Here is a 26,832-nt window from a genome sequence, read left to right as displayed (position 1 = left end):
ATCTTTGGCACTACGGCAGTGAAGGCACAGTTTCTAGGTTACACAAGATGACAATTCCTAATGGAAGGAACCTGGAGCATGCTAACTGCCAATTCTGCTGCAGGAAGTTGAACTGATTTAGGACACATAGTCTTGCAGGTAAACTGGCACCATACTAGGTAGGTGCTAACCAGCACTTTGAATTGTACCCTGAAGCCCACAGAGAACCAGCACAATTCACAGAAACAGCAATGTCCTATAGATATATAACAAAGCACCCAAAACTGCCTGTGCACCAGGCCAGATAATTGCATTGGCAAATTTCCAGTTAAAACATTTTGATAGAATAAGTCTTTCCTCTCCTAAGTCCTAAGCAAATACATTTAATAAATAAATAAATCTTTAACAAAGTTTTTTTCTTCACTATTACAGAATCGGAAAGTTAGAAATTACCATAATGCATGCAGTTGAATTGCAGTTTCTCTGAGCCTTTGACTTCAATTTATTTCTTATCAGCATAGATGTACAGTTTTGAGGAATTGCTAAGAAAAAAGCTTAGATGGTTTGTGGTAAAAGAAATCGTAGAACACCACTATTGTTATTGACAAGTAAAAATCTATTCTCGAAACAGTGGAAGTTTTCCATTTGAAATTGTCAGTTGTCCTTTTTCACTTATATTACATGCTTGTCATATTTTAAAACACAATTGTTACATATCTTTCTCAGAGAACACAATATACATAAATATTTTCTGTGGCTTTCAGGTACTAGGCCCACTTTCCTTTTGGATATAATAAAATTATAGTATTAGGCTATGGGAAACCATCTTATTAATAAAAAAAAATTTCACAATAGAAATGGCATTTGGAATTTTCATATTCTACTGACTTACTTATCAGAAGGCTGTTGTTGGAACAAAATAAAGTATCATAATGAAATTATTCTTATAGCAGTAAACAATGCTTTTCTCGGTTTTAAGATCTTATGATTCTTCTCCTAAAATATAAAATAACTAGGGTTCAGGGTTATCAACTTGCCAGTTCACTGTTGCAGGTTTACTTTCTTTTCTGCCAAGAAGAAAAGCTGTGTTGGAAACGAAACCACATTTGTTTTTCTTATGATATCATTATAGAAAATGGGGGGGGGGGCTGTTTACTTGCTTCCTTTTTAACACTAATGACCACTAAATGTCAGAAAAGAGAGATACAGAATTCCAACATTGCTGCTGTATAGAGACCAGCTAGATTTCTGTAAACCAGTTCTGGTAGCCTTAACTACCAGCCTTAATCATAATTCTAGCCTTATATCCAAGCCGAGGCAAATATTTTGTTGCCCCATTCCCAGGTTCTATTCCTACTTCTGGAGATTTCAGATAGATGTGGCAGTCCTGGGAAATAGATCAGATGGAATTTAATTTGTCTCCATAAGTTTCATAGGTGATTGGGGATTTTGGTATTGGTTTTCAAATTCAAAACCAATAGCACATAAACTGCCGCTTAAAGTTGGGTATTGAACAAAAGGAAGAATATGCTGAAGTAATATTCTTCTTTGCTATTAAATATCCCAATGCTCTACATGGGCTTGTGTGAAATTGCTGCCCAGTGGATTGGCATTTTTATTAAATTGCTAGACCACAGTGGCTAGGTAAAGTTAGAAGTTTCTGCGATGAATTATTGTTTATTTATATAATTTATCTTTATCATGTTGTTGTTGCTGATCTGCTTTGGGGATATCCTTTCAGAGCTTTTTACAGGTATCTCTGATTAATCAACACCATAGGCCCTGTGATTTTGGGTTTTGCCGATTAGATTAATAGTTCTTTATAGAAATGGCTTGTTCATATTATTATGAAAAAAAACAAAAAGTTGTGATTTAATATTAATGCCTTATTCTACTGCAACAGAGAGAGTTGGAAGTCAATGTTCCTTTTCTTTTTTCTTTTATCCTGCCTCACATCTGTTCCCCCTCTTACTCCCCACCATTTTCCTATTTTCATATTTTGCATCTTGTTTTATTTTATAACCCAATAAAAATGTTAAACACAAACACTGTAGGCCCTAAGTTGATTTTTATTTCCTGGTTTCCTCTGGAAAAAAAGTTACATGTTGTTTTGAATTTGAATTGAAAGATCAGTAGCATATTTGATTGAAGATGAATAATTTAATATTTTGAGTTCTTCGGGAACTCTTTGTGCATGACATCCATTCCTTCATTTTATTTTATCTCTTATTTATTTCCTTTTTTTAATTCCTTCCAAAGCAGGCTAGTTTTACATTTGTTTTTGTTACTAATGATAAGTAACAAGTTGTTCAGCTTCTTTGTAGTCTTTTTAGTATGTTTATATACCTTTCACTCCTTGGTCTAATTAGCGAAGCTCTTTACATGATTATTTAGTGGTAATGTATTTTTTTAAAATATTTTGCTGCATCTTTCATCTTGTATTAATTTGGCCAGTGTTTGTATTACTTTTAATTCTCTCATTCTGGGCGATAGTTCTTTTTCCTTCTGACTGCTTTGACCTTGCATATTAATCATACTAAGATCTTTTTGGACTTGACAAATCTGCATCATATATTCTCGTTGACATTTTATTAATGGCACTTTTACATAATAAGTATCCATATATAGATACATCCTCTCATTTTTCATTAGCCACATTTTTTTAAAGAGTTTTAGGGGTTTTTTGAGATGGGGAAGTCAAATCAATTGTTGTATGATTTCACTTATGTTAATCATTCTTGGCGATTTTGCAGTAACCTTTATGCTAAATGTCATAATTATTCCCAATCAGTTCAGTACTACTACTATCTCCTTCAGACTATAATTACTTTACAGATAATATGGACCAGGAAATCAAATTGAGTATAGAGTCTTCTAGCACTATAAGTATGAATCAATTACATCTGTTACAAATAATTATCATAATCATTTCCTATTATACGTTTTTCACCATGCCATATAGTACTATATGCTCATTATAGTTTTAATTTATACCCATTTGTTTTATATTAAATATGTTTAATATTTCATCCTCAAGAAATATTTTATTCTAAACAAGATATTTCTTATATTTTGTCAGTTTAGTACTCAAAGTTATTTTAAAAGCTATTGTCATTTTGCTGAGCCAAACCATTGAAAACATTTCATTTATTTATTTTTATTTATTTGATTTGCGAATTGTTTACAAGATAATAAGTATAAGTGTATACATAGTTGTGAATACATGAAATGGATACATATAAGAAAAATAAAAGAAGAATAAGAGAAACAATAGGACAGGGACGGTAGGCACGTTGGTGCGCTTATGCACGCCCCCTACACACCTCTTAGGAAAGGGGTGAGGTCAATAGTAGACAGTCTAAGGTTAAAGTTTTTGGGGTTTGGGGAAGAAACTACAGAGTCGGGTAGAGTATTCCAGACATTGACCACTCTATTGCTGAAGTCGTATTTCCTGCAATCAAGTTTGGTGCGGTTAACTTTGAGTTTGTATCTATTGTGTGCTCTTGTGTTGTTATGGTTGAAGCTGAAGTATTCATTGACAGGTAGGACATTGCAATGTATGATTTTATATACCATGCTTAAATCAGACCGAAGACGGCGTAATTCAAGGTTTTCTAGTTCTAGAATTTCAAGTCTGGTGGCATAAGGTATTCTACAACGAGTAGAGGAGTGGAGAACTCTTCTTGTGAAATATTTCTGGACTTTCTCAATTGTGCTAATATCAGATACGTAATGTGGATTCCAGACTGGTGAACTATATTCGAGTATTGGTCTAGCAAATGTTTTGTATGCTCTGGTTAGTAGTGTCATATTACCAGAGAAAAAGCTACGTAGGATTAGGTTAACAACTCTTAATGCCTTTTTGGCTATGTAGTTGCAGTGGGCTCTAGCACTTAGATCATTAGAGGTGAGTATTCCAAGGTCCTTTACAGAGCTTGGGTCATCAACAAGATCTTGACTATTCAGCTTGTATTTTATTTTCTGAGTTTTTTTGCCAATATGTAAGACAGAGCATTTATTTGTTGAGATTTGAAGTTGCCATTTGTTAGACCATTCTGATACATAGTCAAGATCTTTTTGTAGGGTAGCAGTATTGTCTGTGGTATTGAACAGCTTTACATCATCAGCGAAAAGAACGCGAATTGCTCTTAATATGATCACAAAGGTCATTTATGTAGAGTATGAAGAGAGTTGGTCCTAGAACACTGCCTTGGGGGACACCACTATTGACAGGTACAGAATTTGATAGGACGCTCCCAATTTTGACCATTTGTTGTCTGTTTGACAGGAATGCTTCTATCCAGTTATGCAGTTGTCCAGAGATACCATAGGATTTTATTTTTAGGAGTAGTTTGTTGTGTACCACTGAATCAAAGGCTTTACAGAAGTCTATGTAGATTGCGTCTATTGCTTTGCCCTGGTCGAGTTGTGTCGTCCATATGTTTTTGCAGTGTAAGAGTTGTAGATTACAGGATAGTTTTTTTCTGAAACCAAATTGTTTATTGGAGAGTAGGTTGTTTGTCTCTAAGTGGAGGATGATGGATTGGTTAATAATTGATTCCATGACTTTACAGGTGACGCAGCATAAGGAGATTGGTCTGTAATTTTCAACTAGGCTTGGGTCTCCCTTTTTGAAGATGGGGATGACTGTGGCTTGTGACCATAGGTTAGGCAAGGAGCTGGTCCTGAAAGATTTTTCAAAGATTATGCTTAGAGGTTTGGCTATGGCAGTGGATAGCTTTTTTAAGAAGTAGGCACATATTCCATCCGGTCCAATAGATAGAGATGGTTTTAGATTGCGTAGTGCTTTTTCAACATTGTCTTCTGTAAAATCGATATGTATTAGATCATTGTTGTTATCTGTGGTACGGCTAGGAAATACTAGGCATGATCCATTGCTGTTTACAAATACTGAGCCGAAGAATGTGTTAAAGATGTTGGCTTTAATGGTGTCGTCGTTGCAGTCTTTACCATCAGGTCCTATCAGGGGTGGGATGGACCTTGAGTCTTTTAGTTTGTTGTTTACAAAATTGTAAAAAGCACGGGTGGAATTGGTGCTTAGAAGGTTTTCCTCTTGTTTAATGTGATAATTGGTGCATTCGGTCTTTATCTGGTGGCATAAATTTTTGTATCGGCTTTTGAAATTGGCAACGTGACCAGATTTGTTTTTCCGCCAGAGTGTTCTCTTTTTGGATTGAAGTTTCCTTATTGTTATGGGTAATCTGCTTTTTTGTTTTGTTTTGTTTTGGGAGTTGTTGTTGGTACATATAGTTTGATGACTCTTTTGACTTCAAGTAAAAATATGTTGTAATGGTCTTCAACAGTATTGCATCCAGTGAATAGAGATTGAAGTAAAAGTTCCTGGTGACTATCCAAACAACCATATAGCACAAAATTAATTTGCAATTGCTTTCTTTTGGGATGTTTTCAATTTTCTATTATCCTAAACTGAAAAATCTATGTGTCACCCAGGAAACATAATTTTTTTACTGTTCCAGGTAAGAGACAGTTAAAGAGTAAGAACTCAGTGTTCTTATTATAAAATTTTGTGTTGATATCACCTCTGTATAAATACAGAGCTATGTATCTTATATTAAGTATTTAATATGCACATCAGTAAAATTTGTGTCTTCTTTGTTTCCTCCCCCATCCTCATTGAACCCAGAAATGCTTGCTTTTCATGTTGAGAATTGGATAATTCAGTCTAGGCTTGTTTTGATAGAAGGATAACGATTTGTGGATAATATGTTATTTGAGAATTGTACTTACTTTATCAAAGAATGTGGAATTGCAGACTGTAAAATTGTCATTTTGTTTCAGTCAATAGCTTCAGCTGACATGGATTCAAATCAACTAGAAGCTTTTCTGACTGCACAAACAAAGAAACCAGGGGGAATCACAACCGATCATGCTATAGTTATTGCAAAATTTTGGAAGAACCAGCGAGCAAAAATTCATGAGAGTCTGATAAATCAAAGCAAGTGGGAAAATAGCTTGAAAAACATAAGCTGGAGAGTAGATTTAAAAACACAGTCAAGACACATTGACCAGATGAACAGTCCTGTGGCAATAGTTGAAATGGAACTTGAGAAAAATGGACAGGTAAGAACATTTTATCTTATTTTACCAATGTGAATGTTATATGTTAGTGTTTGCTTCCTAAAGATGAAGGAAAAGAAAAGGAATTCTGCAGATTACAGCTTATACTATTACAAATCACTATAATGCAGGCTTCTTTAAGTTTAATATCTCAAGCTTGGATCATTGGCCATGGTTCCTTGGAGCAATGTTTTTCAAAATATGGGTGTGTAAACTTCAGGAAGCCAGTCAAGATGTAGATTGTCTCCAAAGCAGAGTAACTTATATTATTCAGATGGAAACTCCTGCATGATCTGAAGAGATGTCTTAAAACTGCAAGAACAAAAAGAAAAATTATAGCCCTTTATTCATTGTTTGAGTTATATGTTACTGTTGATATGGTAAATCTAATCAAAGTGATTATTCTGATTCCTACAGAAGCCCACATAGCAAAATATAATTTTCCATAATTTATTAAAAGATGTTTTACTTCTCTTCCTACAGAATGCTGATTCCACCCCTCCCAAAAAAGGAAATTATTCTTGTTAACTTGCAGAAAATATACATTTAAAGCTTTACTGAACTATCAGCAGAAAGGCATGATCTCAGATCATATGAACTTCTATTTTTAGTTTGCATAAATCATTTGTAAATTTGTGCACTAATTGAGCAGTAGCGGCAGTTAACTTGGTGGAGAACATTCAGTTCTAAGCGTTTAACAAGGCACTGCTTCTCTTTGATTTATAAAATGTTTATTAAGTTTCATTATAAAATAAAAATATGGAAAAAACAAAAGAAAAATAAGAGAAAGAAAAAGTGCAGAGAAAGAAAACAAGTTATGACATCCATTTTTTTCAGTGTAGTAAAATACAAAACAAAAATACAATCTCAACCTTCTAGTTTACATTTCATAACATTTCAAGCCATATCTATAATAACAAAATCATTTTAATACCAAGGTACAGTTTCTTGTGTGTCTCCTTGTATCTGCAGGATGTTGCAAGCATATGTTTCATATCCATATTCTGTACTGCAATAAACACTGACTCAGTTGATACATTGTGATGAAGTATTCCCAGTCATACATCTAACCTTCGAAATTGTATACTTGCCAAACTTATTTATTTAGCCGCCCATTTTAGAATAGGTCTGGACACCTTCTTGCCAGTCAAGGTCTGTTACCAACTGTATGACAGCAGCTAAGATGTTTACCCAGTCCAGCAATTCTGGAGATTTCACAACCATGCAAGCCCCAGGCATGTTTGCTGTAATGTCATCATTTTAATATCAATAAAGGAGAATATTTGTAACTCAGGATTGAAATGAGGAGTCCTTGGTACTCTCTGAGCTTGGGTGTTTTCTTCTAGACATTTAATTAACCAAACTAGGTAAAATCATTGGTGCTAAGCAAGCAAGGTCAGAGAGCATTTAGGACCCCTGACTGCTTGAACAGTCAGCACTTGTTACTGTTAGCTTATGCTCCAGTTTAGTGCAAAGCATAAACTCAGTACTGAATGAGACAATGGAGAAGGTGCTTTAAACTCACATGAGGCAGAGCAGAGGTGTTTTATTTCATCTTTTCCCTGATTCAGAATCATCTGTAGACCTCTGCCTATACTATATGGTTTAGAATCTAAGTTATCCTTTCCATCAGTTACTATAATTCAGTTACAACTTTTGAATAAATTGTGAGATGAGCAGTGGAAAAGGGGTACACTATAGTTTCAACCCATTGTTATCTATGCTTTCATTCTGAGTGGATTTGTGTAATACTCTTGCAAACAATCGGCCTACCAAGCCTCTTAGGCGTTTATGCGTTTCTGTGCTACATAACAATAGGGTTGCCCCTTAGATCAACACACCTCATTGCAAATTACGATTACTTCTTCAGAAGAGAAATATTTAAACTAAATTAAATAGTTATGGAAAATAACATGTGATTGCAATAAATGTGTCCCAGACTGATCTGTTTTCTCAAACACGTGTTCACTATGTTTGCAAAGCTCTTTCTACAAATTTTCTATAGACCAATAAAACCATGAATCCTCTGAGGTATCTGACATTTATAAGAATATTCTCCATTCCATTAACTTTTATTATATCACTCTAATATTTATTACATTGTTCGCCTGGTGTTGTGGTTGGTAACCTGCAGGTTAAAGCTTAGCTTCATGTGTAAATCCAGCTATTCACAACAAAAAGTAAAGCAGATTATGACTCAAATGATTGTATGAATTTAGCTGGACTGTCATGTCTGTTGAGATTTGTGTCATTACAAGAGGGGGGTTTATATAATGGGAATTTATATAATGGGAATTTATATCTTCCTATGTATTAATGACTAATACAACCTAGCATTGGCAATTCAGATTGTAGAGGATTACAAGCAAAAGTATTTCCCATCATCTGCTTCTAACTCTAACCAACTGTAACTTGTTCTAACCCAGTCTTCACAAGCCAGAAAGGCAGGAATACACAGCATTAACTGACAAAGGTCCAGATCACACATCCGAAGGTGATTCACAAGCCATAGGCAGTCTCTGAGTTCCCTGCAGAGGGCGTCAATTAGCACTTCAATCCCAACACAAAGAGTCCTGACCAATCTGGTGGCAAGGAAATCTGGCAAGGAATCCGCCGGAGTGAACTCTAAATGGAAGTCTCCGACAACCAAGCCTCCCACATTCCTCCTCCTTATATCCCATCCAGGGTGGGGCTTGTTAATGTCTTCTTTTCCCGAATAGCTGGCCCTCAGTCCTGCACTGCATATGCACATCTGGGACAGGGCCCAGCTGTTCTCCCCCTCTCTTGTCTCAGGCCCCACCAAAACAGCTGCGTTAGTTGATGGGCCCTGCTCTGCCTCTGGCTCTGAGACTTCCTGTTCCTCAGAGCCTTCCGCCAGCTCTGATGGTAACCCAGGCACCCCTTCTATCTCCTCCCACTCATCAGACTGGACTGCCATCACTGCTGGCAGTCGATGAAACACAACATAACTAACAAAATATAACAGTCATTGTTGCTTTGCAGAAGAACATTTAAATGAACAATGAGAGCCAATTTGACGTAATGGTTTAAGGCACCAGGTTAGAAACTGGGAGATCATGAGTTCTACTTCTGCCTTAGGCACAAAACCAGTTGAATGTGCCGTAGGGTTACTTACATTCTCTCAGCCCTAGGAAACAGGCAGTGGCAAACCACTTCTGAAAATATCCAGATACACCATGGCCTTCCCCAGGAGTGGAAGAATGCGGGGAGGGCACAAAAATAAAGCAACAATATAAACAGTTTCCTGTTTGAAGCAACACAAATTCAGGATTGTATCCTTTCTACTTTGATCAATCTTAAAGAAGAAAAATTCATTTTGTTTCTGATCTCCAAATTCTCATTATTCTTCGAAAAGATTGTTGTGTATAATAAGATTTTGTGGAGAAAATGGAAAGGATTAGATGGGAAGAGGAGATATTTTGGATTTGAACCCCAAACATTTTTTTAAAAAAGCAGAAACTCTTCCGTAAAGCTGCGTCCCTGAACAAAGCAGAATACAAAACACATGATGACAATTGTATGTGAGCACAGAGAGAAAGGGGGGCAATTTTAATAGGATTAAGATTTAATATGGAAAAAGATATTTAAAAACATGGGTGGCATGGAGGGTGCAAAAGGTAAAATTTCATTATGATTTGTAAGCTTATTTTTCTCTGTGTGTCACAAAATTGCACTCAGGTGGTAGAAGTTGCATTATGACGTTGCAATGCACATGTTGCTATTTTGACAAAATCATGAATTGCTATGGATTCAACATACTGAAATTAGGAAACAGAAAATCTTACACATATTACACACTTAACCAAATAATAGAGTTGGAAGGGACCTTGCAGATCTTCTAGGCCGGGGTGTCAAACTGGATTTCTTCGAGGGCCGAATCAGCATTGTAGTTCTCCACGGGCCAGCTGGGGGGAAGATGGGATGGATGCCTCCTGCAGCACCCTGCTGGCCAAAATGGGGTATTGGGGGGGGGGGCACTTGCAGCCCTCCTGGCTCTATTTTCAGCCTGGATAGTCTCCTGAAGAACTTTGCTGGAAAGAATACATGGCTACACAGAATTTGTGCAGTAAATAAAAAATAAATTGGATTATAACATCTTTTCATTTGCCCACCACCCATGCAATTCATTCAGTAAATTATCTCTATACTGGTTCTTGACCAAATACATTTAACTGTATTTCTGTATTGAAAATTATGCAGGAAAGATTTTATAGAACATCCATGAGACCTAGAAAAAAACTGAATAAACCACTTATCCTGAGTCGGACTGTTGCTTGTTGTTTAGGATGGAAGGAATGAACATGCATATGCTTGTATGTTAATGAGGTAGAGAAATAATGTGTACATGGACAGCTTTTGATTCTTAACCTGACAATTTCGATTGCCTATCCTAATCTAAAAAAATCGAAAGAAGTTACTTATGATGATGTAACTGTTGAGAGGAGCAGAGAATATAAAAGTAATCTGTAATTAGGATGAATCGAAAAACAGAATGAGGTTATTTTTAAAAGATATTGTATAAGTAGGCTTGAGCAGTTCTTTAATAAGTTAAAGACTCTATAAAAAAGATTCCATTAATAAAATAGTTAATGCCTCAATTCAAGTAGAAAGTTATAATAATATAGCTTATTAATAATAATGACATTATTAATAACTCTATTAGATAACAATTATAGTTATTAATAATTATATTAGTAATAATCCATGCTATAATATACCAATGGATTCTTTAATCTATCTGTAATAGAATATTAATAGATGCAAAGAGAACTTTTTTAAAAAAAAGTTGCCCGAATTCATACTGGTACTCAACTTTTTCACCCAAGGAATTGAGAAGAACATTTTTAATCTCCAATAACTTTGAAAAAGATTAACCTACATAGTGATTTGAGAAGTGAAATGATGTGTTTATTCTCCAGTAATCACAACTATTTTAAAAAAGCAACATACTACAAAATAGACCTTTTATATATACTGTATTTGATATAAAGAGAGAATGGGATACATGAGAGAACATCATTGTCTTACCTGTGTAAAAACAATGTTATAAGAAAAAGACTTAAAAGAAAAAAGTCACCCACAATTTGGAAGCAAATGAGGTAGAGATAAATGATAGGAAATGGCACATAGGATTTTTTAAAAATGATTTTTATGCTGTCTCAATCTTTGGCAGTGAAAAATAACACAAAATAAATAATCCTTAATAAATTCATAATAAAACAACATTTCATTTTCCTTACAGAATCTGTGTAAAATTGTACCCAACAATATAAGAACATTCATTTATTTCATTTATTAGATTTCTTTCATTAGATTAGATTAGAATTAGAATTCTTTTATTGGCAAAGTGTGATTGGACACACAAGGAATTTGTTTTGATGTAAATGCTCTCAGTATACATAAAAGAAAAGATACATTTGTCAGAGTCAAGAATCCTAAGGTACAACACTTAATAATAGTCATAGGGTACAATAAGCAATCAAATCATATTAGGAAACAGTCAATATAAATCGTAAGGATACAAGCAACAAAGTTACAGTCATACAGTCACAAGTGGGAGGGGATGGGTGATAAGGAGTGATGAGAAGATTAATAGTAATAGTAGTGCAGACTTCGTAAATAGTTGGACAGTGTTGAGGGAATTATTTGTTTAGCAGAGTGATGGTGTCCGGGGAAAAAACTGTTCTTGTGTCTAGTTGTTTTGGTGTGTAGTGCTCTATAGCATCATTTTGAGGGAAGGAGTTGAAACAGTTTATGTCCGGGATGTGAGGGGTCTGTAAATATTTTCACAGCCCTCTTTTTGATTCATGCAGTATACAAGTCCTCGATTGAAGGCAGGTTGGTAGTAATTGTTTTTTCTGCAGTCCTAATTATCCTCTGAAGTCTGTGTCTGTCCTGTTGGGTTGCAGAACCAAACCAGACAGTTATAGAGGTGCAGATGACAGACTCAATAATTCCTCTGTAGAACTGTATCAGCAGCTCCTTGGGCAGTTTGAGCTTTCTGAGTTGGTGTAGAAAGAACATTCTTTGTTGTGCATTTTTGATGGTATTTTTGATGTTAGGTGTCCATTTTAGGTCATGTGATATAGTAGAACCTAGAAATTTGAAGGTCTTTACTGTTGATACTGTGTTGTCTAGTATTGTAAGAGATGGTAGTATGGGAGGGTTTCTTGTAAAATCTACCACCATTTCTATGGTTTTGAGTGTGTTCAGTTCCAGATTGTTCCGGTTACACCATGAGGCAAGTTGTACAACCTCCTGTCTGTATGCAGATTTGTCATTGTCTCGAATGAGACCAATCACTGTTGTGTCATCTGCAAACTTCAGTATTTTAACAGATGGGTTGTTTAAGATGCAGTCATTCGTATATAGGGAAAAGAGAAGTGGAGAAAGCACACAGCCTGGGGGGGGGGGCTGTGCTAATTGTACAGTATCAGATGTGATTCTGCCTAGCTTCACCTGCTGCTTCCTGTCTGTTGGGAAGCTTTTGATCCACTTACAAGTGTGGTCAGGTACAGCTAGCTGATCTAGTTTAGTTAGAAGAATGATGGTATTGAATGCAGAACTGAAGTCTACAAAGAGGACCCTTGCATAGGTCTTTGGAGATTCAAGTTGTTGTAGGATGTAGTGCAGAGCCATATTAACAGCATCATCTGTCGATCTATTTTCTCGTTATGCAAATTGCATGGGATCTAACAGCGGATCCGTGATGGTTTTCAGGTGCAAAGATTTTAATAACTACCGATGTTAGGGCAACTGGTCTGTAGTCATTCAGTTCCTTGATGGAGAACTTCTTTGGCACCAGGATGATAGTAGAGCATTTGAAGCAAGAAAGAACATAACACATCTCTAGTGATTTATTGAAAATTTGGGTTAAGATGGGGGCCAATTGGTCAGCACAGACTTTTAAGCAAGAAGGGGTTATCTTGTCTGGCCCTGGTGCTTTTCCTGGCCTTTGTCTGTGAAATAGATCTTGCACTTCTTTTTCTGTGATCACCAGAGGTTGTGAATCCAATGGGTTGTGGTCAGTTGTAGGAGGCTTGGCTGTTGTTGGTGTGTTTGAGATGGGGTTTGTAGAGATAGGTGGCTGTCGTTTCCTTTCAAACCTGCAGTAAAACACATTCAGGATATCTGCTAGTTGTTGATTTCCTTCTGCCTGGGAAGGAGATTTGCTGTAGCCAGTGAAGTTTTAAAGAGTTTTTTCATGCATACTTTAATTTAGGCATCATTTAATTAAAAATAAGTGTGACTCATCAATATATTAATATTAAAGCTTTAAAATAGTTTCTTATTATCCTGTATTTTAATCTAGTTTAATCATTGTTTCATTATTTATCTTACTTAACAAAAATGAGATTCCTGTAAAAATAATTTGCAGCTGAGTTAGGTGACTAGCATATATCCAGCAAGTTATTCAAAGTATCATTCTCCAAAGGGAAAAAAAAATATTAGCATTGGTCATTTTGGTGACTAGGACAAATGCAATCACATGACCATTGTTCACCTTGAAGGCATAAATACTGAATAGAACAGTTATGTAACTGGAAAAAGTGACCTGTGAACAAAAAGAAAAAAAACTGAAAGGACAAGGTTTATATAGCTCAGTGAGAAATGAGGAAAAGAACTGATTTAGAATTCCAAACATTTTAAAAATACAGTTGTTCCCTGTCAGGCGTTATTTTTATCAATTCTTCATTCATATATTCATGTATGTATGTATGTATATATGTGTTTGTGTGTGCATGTGGGTGTATATATATGTATATATATGTATGATATTCAGCTTTGTTTGGGTATTTTCCCATGTCATTATAGTTGTGCTTTTAAAGTTGTTGCAACGTTTCAGCAGAATCTCACCTGCCATCATCAGGCTTCTGTATAGTGTTCGTCTGTGAGTCAGCTGAATACCATACATATAAGAATACCATACACATAAAGCTGAATACCATACATATAAATACCCGCAAAAACTTAAGAAAACATATATATATATATATGTTATAATTTATAACATATATAATTTATTTATTTATTTATTTGATTTGCCAATTGTTTACAAGATAATAAGTATAAGTGTATACATAGTTGTGAATACATGAAATGGGTACATATAAGAAAAATAAAAGAAGAATAAGAGAAACAATAGGACAGGGACGGTAGGCACGTTGGTGCGCTTTATGCACGCCCCTACAGACCTCTTAGGAAAGGGGTGAGGTCAATAGTAGACAGTCTAAGGTTAAAGTTTTTGAGGTTTGGGGAAGAAACTACAGAGTCGGGTAGAGTATTCCAGACATTGACCACTCTATTGCTGAAGTCGTATTTCCTGCAATCAAGTTTGGTGCGGTTAACTTTGAGTTTGTATCTATTGTGTGCTCTTGTGTTGTTATGGTTGAAGCTGAAGTATTCATTGACAGGTAGGACATTGCAATGTATGATTTTATATACCATGCTTAAATCAGACCGAAGACGGCGTAATTCAAGGTTTTCTAGTTCTAGAATTTCAAGTCTGGTGGCATAAGGTATTCTACAACAAGTAGAGGAGTGGAGAACTCTTCTTGTGAAATATTTCTGGACTTTCTCAGTTGTGCTAATATCAGATACGTAATGTGGGTTCCAGACTGATGAACTGTATTCGAGTATTGGTCTAGCAATGTTTTGTATGCTCTGGTTAGTAGTGTGATATTACCAGAGAAAAAGCTACGAGGATTAGGTTAACAACTCTTAATGCCTTTTTGGCTATGTAGTTGCAGTGTGCTCTAGCACTTAGATCATTAGAGGTGAGTATTCCAAGGTCCTTTACAGAGCTTGGGTCATCAACATGATCTATATAATATATATAATATATATAATATATATAATATATATAATATTATATTTATATTATATTTATTATATTATATTATATAAGTATAAAAAGTATAAAAGTATAAAAATAATACATTCACAATAAATATGTGAGAGCAAAAACATCTTTAATATGTTATATTGCCATTTGTTTCTAAGCAGTTGCTTTCTTATGGAGTCCTTGGTGCTCTCTGAGCTTGGTTGTTTGCTGACAATCATTTTATTATCTGACTAGATAATATCATTTGTGCTAGTGAGTGTGGAGTTGCTCCCTCTTTATATACAGTATCTTGCCCTGTCAGTGTTGATGGGAGTATGATTTTCTGCTTGGTTGCTTGCCTGGTAATAAATCCCTGCTTATCTGGGTGTAGGCTTCCAAGGAGGATTTTATTTATTTTATTTTATTTTTGATTTGATTTGATTTGATTTGTCAATTGCTTACAAGATAATAGGTATAAGTATAAACATAGTTATGAATACATGGATACATATAAGAAAAATAAAAGAAACAATAGGACAGGGACGGTAGGCACGTTGGTGCGCTTATGCACGCCCCCTACAGACCTCTTAGGAAAGGGTGAGGTCAATAGTAGACAGTCTAAGGTTAAAGTTTTTGGGGTTTGGGGAAGAAATCACAGAGTCAGGTAGAGGATGTGTTCTAGTCTTTTTGTTTCCTTCTTAGTTTTTTTTATTGTCTCTTTTGAATGGTGTATAAATGAGGCTTATCTCTATGTGTCTTTAGATAGCTGATTTGTCTGAGTGCCAAGCTTCCAGGAATTCAATGTAGCTTGATCTAGGATTCTCACGGTTTCCAATTGAAATTATGGTTGAGTTTGTCCATCATTGTTAGATTAAGGAGTTTTCATCATGTCTTGATTTGTTGATGTTCATGGATGCACTAAGCTGGATTTCTGCCTGTCTGTTCTACATAATGATTGTTGCAGTGTTTACAATCTATGTTACAGATTACTCTTGTTTTCTTTCTTCTTGGATTAATGGTCTTTAGGATGTTTTGAAGGGCTCTAGTTGGTTTGTGTGCTATAGTAATACCAAGTAGTTGTAATAGTCTGTTGATAGTTTCTGACATGTTTCTGATGTGTGGCAGTGTTATCCTTTTCATAGCTTATGTTGATTGTGCTGTAGCAGGTTGAATGGCCAGGCATTTTTGGATAAAGTTGTGTAGGTATCCATTTTTTTGGAAGAGATTGTATAGGCAGTCTGTCACCTTTCTGATGTTTTGAATTGCTAATTTTATGTCTAATTTTTTTAATATATTTGTCCATCAAACTGAAAGTAACTAGCTACGCAGAGGTTGATTTGGTCCATTATTCTAGGTATTTCAATCTCTGCTTGCAAATAGAATATAGCATTTGAACAAAACAAGCATATTGAATGAAATAGTATCTTAAAAGATTTGATTCAAAGAGAAATTCTGTCTTACATTTCATACCACGTCAAAGTGACCTGAAACGTCTGAGCTTGGATGAAATAATGAAACACAACAGATCCTCACTGAAATACATTATTTTCATATCCAGTCACTTCTATTTTAAAGTATTTTTGGGCACTTGAATTATATGCACCTTTGAACTGGTTATCTTGTACATCAACTATGCACTCATATAGAATGTTATATACATTCCATCCCTTTGTTTAGAAAGTTAGGTCTGGTTAATTCTTTTCTATGTACCCCTATTATAAAAATAATATTGAAAAATTGAAAATATTGAAAAATTCTGGGTAATACTTTTTTCTCCTATATTTTTCAGTTTTCAGTCATTAAATAGAAGCATAGTGGATGAATTTAGTTTAGGCAAATAACTTTTGCTAAGTGATTCAAAATACATTAATTCCCAATCCGTTTAATACCATAATCCGATTGTATAAAAGACCATTTTTAAAAATGTTCTTATTATTTTGGAAAGTGTTTTCTGAAATTGCATTGATCAAGAACTCAAAGGAATAGGATGAGAGATCTAGAAAGAATTGATGTTGAAAGGGTTGATAAACTTTTCCCAGGATAAATATTCTTCATCCATAAGAGCTTTATAAGGAAAGTTACATGTCATGAAATGACAATGATTTAACTATTAAGCAAGCAAAATCATGTCTCATATCCAGGAAAACCACTGGGTTTCAGATAGACAATCTCAACCTTCATGACCCAGTGGCCTTATTGTCCTATAAGGCAGGCTCTTATATTTCTGATCTTGTTTTTTTCACAAAATGTACTTTCATCCCTAATTAAACATTTAAATAAAACGAATTAAAATTATGATTCCCAACATCTTTATTTTCAATATTTTACCGAATCTTAGATATTTGGTGCCTAGACAGAAATAGGCACTGTACTTAATGACTAATACATATTTTCTATGTTGATAGAGGAAGTGATGGGGAGGCAATAAAACCTTACTTGTTAAATCAGGTTTGAATATGATAATGATAATGGCAGCAAGACATCATTAAGAATAGAAGTTGACCAATGCATATGCTGTTTTTAAAAAGATTATTAGAATGATGAAGTACGAGGACTTCCAGTTTGAGCGTCTTCGGCGACAGACAGAAATCTGCGATCATGCGCGGTTTCGGTCTGGGCTCGCTGCTGGAGCGCCCCGAGCCAGCTGGTTCGTAGTGGTGGTGAAGAGGGGGGAGACTGCCAGCAGGGTTGAGGAGAGCCGCATCTCTCCTCCTCAGCTGGCCATTACTCCCTTTCCCGAAGGTGGTTGCAGCGGTGGTCAGAAATGGCCACCTCAAAGAAGAACTCGACCGGAAAAGAATGTGCCTGAGGAAGATAAGAAATGAAAGTTCTGGCTGACCGGGTTAAATTGTAAAAGCAACAACTAAGGTACCCTGGAATTTAAACTAAAAAAAAAAAAAGTAACATTCCCAAAGAAGACTTTGAAGCAGCGAAGGAGAGAGAAGGGAAAGGATTTGGGTTGTTTTTTTCCTCTCGCTTTCCCTATATTGACAGCTAAGAGATTTAAGCAAGAAATTGGGGAAAAACTCAACTTTGACTTCAATAGGCATTGAAGCTGAAAATAAAATGTCAAAGGGATAATAAAGATTTCTGGATACTTAAAAGCTTTTAAAAGCAGGAAAGGAGAGAAAAAGAATAAAAGGGCAGGATCTGGAAAAAAGGGAGGAGACTGCCTGGAATTAAAAGGAATTTACAATAAAACTTCAATAAGACTTCTAAAAGATACATTTTAACTGAAACTTGGCAACTAAATAGTAGAACCCCAGGAAGAGAAAGTGAAAAAAAGCAAAAAGAAACAGCTTGCATGTATTTGGATTACTTGGTGATCTTTGGATTCTTGGTTATTGCATTTGAATGGCTAATATCAATCGGGTGGTTGTTTAAAAATTTATACAATGGCACTACTTCTGGATGAATTGAAAATGGAACTTAAAAAGTACAAAGAAGATGCACAAGAAGGGAGAGGTTCTTTTGGTTTCGTTTTTCAATTCTTAGAAATGGAGATTTGGAACTATGAGAAACAACAAGGAACGCCTGCAAAACAAGAAGACTGGGACAAAGAAGAAGCCATCTTTAATGAACAAGTAATTCTATGTGAGGAAGAAAAAGGAAAGGGGGGAAAGAGAATGGAGAATTTAAGACTTAAAAAAACAACCAAAGAAAAGAAAAATAGTTCGAAAAATAAGTATAATATTGGAAAGCAACAGAAGAGGGGAATACAGAAGAGAGAAATAGAGGCAGAGAGACAAGGGGGTAAAAAGGGGAGAGAGAAGAAGAGAGGGAAGAAGGAAGGGAAAAGAAGTTACGAGGGACAGACACAAGATATAGAGAAACAGGGCCTATTTAGAGATAATGGGTGAAAATTTAACTGAAAAAGGGATTCTGTAAAGGTACATAAGATTGTATTGTTATATTAGTAATAGAAATAATTTTTAGAAAATTGGAAACAATGTATAATTAAAATGAGGGATAAAATAGTTATTGTATTCTAGTGAAATGTTTGTTAACAAAACAAATGAAATAAAATAAATGAGAGAATTGAATTAGGAAGGGACGGAAACATTTTAATTAGTTAATGTTTTATAAAATATAAGTGAAGGGGGGGGAATTAATTATGGAAAGCTTATAACTGTTCCCATAGAAGTATGATATTTAATTGAAAAGTAATGTTAAAGCAGTTAAGATTTTAATGAATATTAACATTAATGATAGAATTGAATTGGAATGGAATGTGTTGTTTTAACTACATATATTTATAATCTTTTTTTTTTTAAAGAATATAGTGTGTATTTTAAGAATATACCAAGCAGAACCCGAATGGAAGTTATGTATTATATTGAATGTTATAACTTTAACGTATATATTGAAGCTTAAATAAGAGTTAAATGGATAAAATTAAAAAATATAAAGGTGTCATACTCCAATCAGCAATTACAGGAGAAACTTCGTTTAATGAGAAAAGATAATATGAAATTGAAACAGGACAGACAAAAAGTATAAATATAATGACTTGAATTGAGATGAGATAATTAAAATAAAATTGAGAAAATTAAAAGAGGGAAGAAGCTATGTAGAAAATGTAAAACAGTAATAAGATATGGAATAGAACATAAAAATGAGCATGAAATTGAATTTGTGTCTGTACAAAGAAATGTAACCCGGGATTACGCTACTTTCAAAAAAGATGTTTTATTTGTATTTCTTTGTGAAAACTCAAATAAAATTTACAAAAAAAAAAAAAGAATGATGAAGTACGAGTGGAGAAAAAAGATCTACAATAGATAGTATCAGTTGAATAATACAAAAAAAAAAAACAATTTACTAACTATAAATAAAATTTAGTAAAAAAAATATTAGGGCAAAACTTCGTAGTAACACATATTCATTTCTCTTCTATTTATATGCCATACTGCTGACCAAAACCTAGGTATTTATACTTTACATTAAAAATTAAAGTTTATTGCTAGAATCTTTTTAAATCCTTTCATTTATTATTTTATTGGTCTTATTTCAACTATATTCCAAATGTCTAAATATGTAGTGTACAGTATATGGAGCTTAAATATACTGCACACTACATATTATACTACATACATAAAGCTATTCCTGCTTTAATGTGGTTCGACTATTAGGAATATATACTGTCAATTTTGCCTTTTTGTCCAATTTTGCTGTCCAGATCTGAAATCATTGACAAAGTTCATCTTTTCCAGTGTTGTGCCAAATTTGTTTTTGCAGCTGTCAACATGTAGGTTAGTAAATTGTGATATTTCTTGTGAGATTACTTTTTCTATTTCTAGAAATTTTAAATATCTTTATTGAGCAGCTCTTGCTGTGTGTTTAGCCTTTTTCTTGAGTCTAGAAGTACGATATTGGCATATGATGAATCTTTCTTATGATTGTTCCTGAAGTAAAATGCATTTGATGTTGAAGCTTATGGTGACTCACCTGATTTTTTGTTTTTAAAAGATTTCATATTTATAATCAAAGTTTGTTTTGTAATACATCCTTTCACATTCTTTCTTTCATTTCCTTATACCATAGTTACCTGTGAAGTCCATCAGCTTTATCAGCTCCTTCTATAATTAATGGCCTACTCTTTAGGTATTGTATATATTCTGAAAGACAGGCAGTATAATATAATTTATTATTAAGAAATGCAAGACCATCATTTTCTTCTAAATCTTGCAAAATTATAAATCTTATTTTTAGTTTTTCCCACTCTGTTTAGTACAGAGTCATTGGGTATTTCATCTGTAGTTGCTGATAAAGGTACATAACAATAGTACATTTTCTATGCTGCCCATGTAGGAAATGCTTAAGAGTATGCCGTTGTTTACTCTGCAAATCTTGCCTGCAAACCAATTCACTTAAGTTCTTTTGCTTGGAAAAATCTCAGTACATACATCTCGGATACACTGAAATGGTAGAGATTTATGAATGTTGACCAATAATACTCATGATATGTTCTCTTAGTTCATTGTGTGGGTACCCACCACCCACCATCACCCAAGATCACCCACCATTACCCACCACCCACCATCACCCAAGACTAGGCACACACGCCCCCAACTACCTCAATCCCAACTGCTGCCGGACTTAAATGCAAACTACTCAATGCAAGAAGCCTCGTGAATAAAATACCTGAATTTCTCATCCTCTTAAATATGGCTAACTTCGACATTATATTTGTCTGTGAAACATGGCTCAATGCATCTCTCCCCGACTCCATTACCACAGTAAGAGACTATCATGTTTACCGATCAGATCGTGAAAATCGTCGAGGAGATGGTGTTGCTATATTCTATAAAAAATCCTTACATCTAAAAAATATCCAAGTTACCCAGGAGCTTGCCCTTCCTGAAACCATCATCTGTGAACTATCCTTAAATATCACAATTCGATTCTTACTATGTTACAGAGCACCTGATTATGACATCGAACATGTAAACAAGCTAAATACACTACTAACATGGGCTACATCCTGCCCATACCCTTTTATCTTTCTTGGAGATTTCAATCTACCTCATATCGACTGGACCCTAAATAATTGTACAACTGAAATCATACACACAATCTTCTACAATGCTATTACAAATCTAGGTCTTGAACAACTAGTAACCAACAACACTAGACTAAACAACTGCCTCGATCTCATCTTCTGCAATAGTTTGAATTTAATTTACGGAATACAAACCAAAGAACCCTTTTCCAGTAGTGACCACAATATGATTGACTTTTGCCTCAACATACGTCCACACAAAAATCACCACAATGATGTTATCCCTAATTGTAACTTCAAAAAGGCAACTATGATCTTATAGATAACGATCTCTCATCCTCGATTGGCAATCTCTATTCACTGGATGCAATACTGTTGAAGACCATTACAACATTTTTTTACTTGAAGTCAAAAGAGTCATCAAACTATATGTTCCAACAACAACTCCAAAAACAAAACAAAAAGCAGATTACCCATATCAATAAGGAAACTTCAATCCAAAAAGAGATCACTCGGCGGAAAAACAAATCTGGTCACGTTGCTAATTTCAAAACCGATACAAAAATTTATGCCACCAGATAAAGACCGAATGCACCAATTATCACATTAAACAAGAGGAAAACCTTCTAAGCACCAATTCCACCCGTGCTTTTTACAATTTTGTAAACAACAAACTAAAAGACTCAAGGTCCATCCCTCCCTTGATAGGACCTGATGGTAAAGACTACAGCGACGACACCATTAAAGCCAACATCTTTAACACATTCTTCGGCTCACTGTTTGTAAACAGTAATGGATCATGCCCAAGGTTTCCTAGCCGTACCACAGATAACAACAATGATCTAATACATATCGATTTTACAGTAGACAACGTTGAAAAAGCACTACGCAATCTAAAACCATCTCTATCTATTGGACCGGATGGAATATGTGCCTACTTCTTAAGAAAGCTATCCACTGCCATAGCCAAACCTCTAAGCATAATCTTTGAAAAATCTTTCAGGACCAGCTCCTTGCCTAACCTATGGTTACAAGCCACAGTCATCCCTATCTTCAAAAAGGAGACCCAAGCCTAGTTGAAAATTACAGACCAATCTCCTTATGCTGCGTCACCTGTAAAGTCATGGAATCAATTATTAACCAATCCATCATCCTCCATTTAGAGACAAACAACCTACTCTCCAATAAACAATTCGGTTTCAGAAAAAAACTATCCTGTAATCTGCAACTCTTACACTGCAAAAACATATGGACTACACAACTCGACCAGGGCAAAGCAATAGACGCAATCTACATAGACTTCTGTAAAGCCTTTGATTCAGTGGTACACGACAAACTACTCCTAAAAATAAAATCTTATGGTATCTCTGGACAACTGAATAACTGGATAGAAGCATTCCTGTCAAACAGACAACAAATGGTCAAAATCGGGAACGCCCTATCAAATCCAGTACCTGTCAATAGTGGTGTTCCCCAAGGCAGTGTTCTAGGACCAACTCTCTTCATAATCTACATAAACGACCTTTGTGATCATATCAAGAGCAATTGCGTTCTCTTCGCTGATGATGTAAAGCTGTTCAATACCACAGACAATACTACTACCCTACAAAAAGACCTAGACTATGTATCTGAATGGTCTAACATATGGCAACTTCAAATCTCAACAAATAAATGCTCTGTCTTACATATTGGTAAAAAAATCAGAAAATAAAATACAAGCTGAATAGTCAAGATCTTGTTGATGACCCAAGCTCTGTAAAGGACCTGGGAATACTCACCTCTAATGATCTAAGTGCTAGAGCCCACTGCAACTACATAGCCAAAAAGGCATTAAGAGTTGTTAACCTAATCCCCACGTTGCTTTTTCTCTGGTAATATCTCACTACTAACCAGAGCATACAAAACATTTGCTAGACCAATACTCGAATACAGTTCATCAGTCTGGAATCCTTATTACGTATGTGATATTAGCACAATTGAGAAAGTCCAGAAGTATTTCACAAGAAGAGTTCTCCACTCTTCTACTCGTTGTAGAATACCTTATGCCACCAGACTCGAAATTCTAAAACTAGAAAACCTTGAATTACGCCTGCCTTCGGTCCGACTTAAGCATGGTATATAAAATCATACATTGCAATGTCCTACCTGTCAATGAATACTTCAGCTTTAACCATAACAACACAAGAGCACACAACAGATACAAACTCAAAGTAAACCGCACCAAACTTGATTTCAGGAAATACGACTTCAGCAATAGAGTGGTCAATGTCTGGAATACTCTACCCGACTCTGTAGTCTCTTCCCCAAACCCCAAAAACTTTAACCTTAGACTGTCTACTATTGACCTCACCCCTTTCCTAAGAGGTCTGTAGGGGGCGTGCATAAGCGCACCAACGTGCCTACCGTCCCTGTCCTATTGTTTCTCTTATTCTATTATTTTTCTTATATGTACCCATTTCATATATTCACAACTATGTATACACTTGTACTTATTATCTTGTAAACAATTGACAAATCAAAATAAATAAATAAATAAATAAATAAAATAAATAAAGAATAATAGTTATTAAGCTCATCTGCTTTTCCTGGGTACTTATGTCTTATTCAAATATATTTACAGCTGTTAGCTAAAGAATTATTACACAAAAATATAAAATCCTTAAAATAAGAACATCGTATAGTGGAAATCTGTTAGCCTAGACTTTAAAAGATCAGCTATTTAAAGAAAAAGACAAGAGAATATATATTTACTTTATATTATAAAAATAACTAGAATACATAAAACCAGAGCAAGTTAAGCAAGTCTAGCTAATACCTTTTAAATTACCAAGGCTTAAACAGATCTCTCACTTTAGAGTGGATCCGAGAAGTGTGTGCTTGTGAGTGTGTTTGTAATGTGTGTGTAATGTAATAGAAAGATAAATGCAAAGAAAGGAAGGAAGGAAAAGAAACTAAGTTATGATATATAATAGCTTCTGACCATCTTTTCAGCAGATAATTAAAAACTTACGATTCCCCATTCCTCTTAGATGTTATATAAGTCCCTTCAACCCCTCAATCAATCTCTTTTAAAATCTTCAAACCCATAAATCAATGTTTATTTCTTTCATTCTGTTCAGATTCATTGTCCGTAAGTCATAGTAAAAAAGATTTTGGTTTCTTCACAATATTTATCTTAGGTTCCTGGCACAGTGTAAATTTAACACCAGTGACCCACATTTTCTCCCAAGTGCCCATCTGTATATTATGTCCAAAATTAATAGCCATTTGGCATTGCAGACATGTTCTTCTTCTGTTTTAAATCTTAACAAAAGTTTATACTTTTTTGCTATTATTTGTTCTTTGTACATTCAATTTCAAATTCCAGTTTATGTTTTTCAGTTGCAATTATCTTTTTATCCATATTAAAGCTTTCTTCTGAGCATTGGAAACTATATCCTTCTGAAGTCTATTGTTCTCTTGACTTCATTAATAAATATTGGCATGTTAGCCATTTTTTTCCTGTCAGCTGTTTCTCTCCTATAAAATGCTGACTATTGTCTTGTTTTAATGTAATTAAAAGGACATTTTCTTATTATATAATGACACTAGTTTTTGTAACTTTAATAGTTTATAACAGATTTTTGTCAACAAGTTCTTTTCACAGATAACAGAGGATCAGCATAACATTCATATTGGCCTATTTTTTACTATATATGAATGCAACTAGTTGCTAAATATTTTCTACTTGTTAAATAAACTGACATTACTTTTGAATTTTTCAACCAAATTGGCTCTCTTTCTCTTAGGAGAAGATAATACCATGAAAGAAGAGTCTGTTGGTTTTCTCTTGAAATTTAATCCTATTTTCTTCTGGCAACATTTCAGTGAATATACCTCATGCAGTTTCAATACCTCTGCAAACTTTTTCTCCCCTAAGGATAGGAAAAATAACTGGAGTGCTATTGCTTGTCTGTTTTTGCTTTTTCTATTTCACAACACTGAGGTTTTGAATTGGCTGTAATTGCTGAATCATTGATTTGCTAGCTTGCTTAGGTAAGCTGTCTCTATACTCTCAGTGAGAAGAATGCATTTTTCAATATATAAAACTATAAATATATTACTAATCATTAATCCTTCCTGTACCAATTTTTTTTGCATATTAGTCATTTCATTAAGGTACAAGCTGAGGAAGAGATCAAAGTACTCTGCTCTGCTGCCAGATTAATTCTATTTACAGTTGTTCTGCCTCTCCCTTTGCCTACATTTCCTTGAATGAGGACCACATAAGAATAGAAGAAAATAGAATTCTTTATTGGCCAAGGAATTTGTCTTGGTGCATATGCTCTCAGTGTACATAAAAGAAAAGATACATTCATCAAGAGTCAAGAATCATAGGTACAACACTTATTAATAGTCACAGGGTACAATAAGCAATCAAATCATACTAGGAAACAGTCAATATAAATTGTAAGGATACAAGCGGCAAAGTTACTGTCCTACAGTCACAAGTGGGAGGGGATGGGTGATAAGGAGTGATGAGAAGATTAATTAATTAATTAACTATTATTAATTAATTAATAATTAATTAATTAATATTATTAATAATAGTGGTCATGAAATTAATTAACTTATTAATTAATAATAGTGGTCATAAATGTTCCCTCGGACCTTCTAGTTACATAATTATCATTTTGTTGCACAAGTTTAAAAATATAGTTGGAATGTCAGCAAAATTTTCACACCCAAGAATACTTCTTGGTTCCAAAATGGTTCAGTAACCTTAAAAAAAACTTAATGATTACAGACCAGTTTGAAAGAATTCTAATCCACACAGAAACAAAGACAAAGATTAATAGAGTGGATAAAAAACATCCATTCAGAAAGTTGAACATTGGCAGGGAACATTCTGCCAATATAATTGCTTAAAGTTACCTCTTCCACTGCAGCCACTGACAAATATACACACCCTTCTCTCAGGAAAAAATATTTGTGAGAAAACCCATGAGTACACTGTGTTATCAGCCCCCACCCCACCCACCCCCCAAAAAAGTTGTCAACCATTGCTTTGAACTATTTCCATTCCAGTTGGTTGGAGCACAGCCCATAGTTATTTACATTTAGAGGCAGATTTATATATACTTTTCATCCAGTTTCTTTTTATATTATATCTTTTATATAATAAAGTAGCAGGTAAGTTCTATTTTTACTTACCTCCATCAACTCATCTGAAGAATGGAATTGAATGAAATGAACTCTTGCCTACCAATTACCTCATTAAATGACCATGTGCAATTATCATGAGAACGTAACTTTGCTACCTTGTATTTACAACATTCGCAGGTCTGTAAAGGAAATGGAAATCTGAAATTAGATAACATTTCTCTTAGCTACACTGCTTAATGACTAGCTTGCTGATCCCAGTTGT

General features: G+C 34.7%; 1 protein-coding gene across 2 annotated transcripts in view; it reads left to right on the top strand.

Moving 5' to 3' along the window:
- COMMD1 (copper metabolism domain containing 1) overlaps positions 1-26,832 on the top strand; it is an 86,660-nt gene that overhangs the window by 27,834 nt on the left and 31,994 nt on the right. The window contains exons 2-3 of one of the 2 annotated variants that reach the window (XM_087949483.1): positions 5,800-6,081; positions 6,562-6,821. In XM_087949483.1, coding sequence (XP_087805609.1) covers positions 5,800-6,081; positions 6,562-6,606 — 327 coding nt within the window. In that variant the 3' untranslated portion in view covers positions 6,607-6,821. Of the gene's footprint in view, positions 1-5,799; positions 6,082-6,561; positions 6,822-26,832 lie in introns of those variants that run through there. The other variant, XM_087949478.1, reaches the window with a different exon arrangement.

Source organism: Notechis scutatus, chromosome 1, assembly GCF_049901735.1.
Source record: "Notechis scutatus isolate UNSWTSFEM ecotype Mainland chromosome 1, rNotScu1.2, whole genome shotgun sequence".
NCBI lineage: Eukaryota > Metazoa > Chordata > Lepidosauria > Squamata > Elapidae > Notechis > Notechis scutatus.
This window is presented reverse-complemented; position numbering and strand designations above follow the sequence as displayed.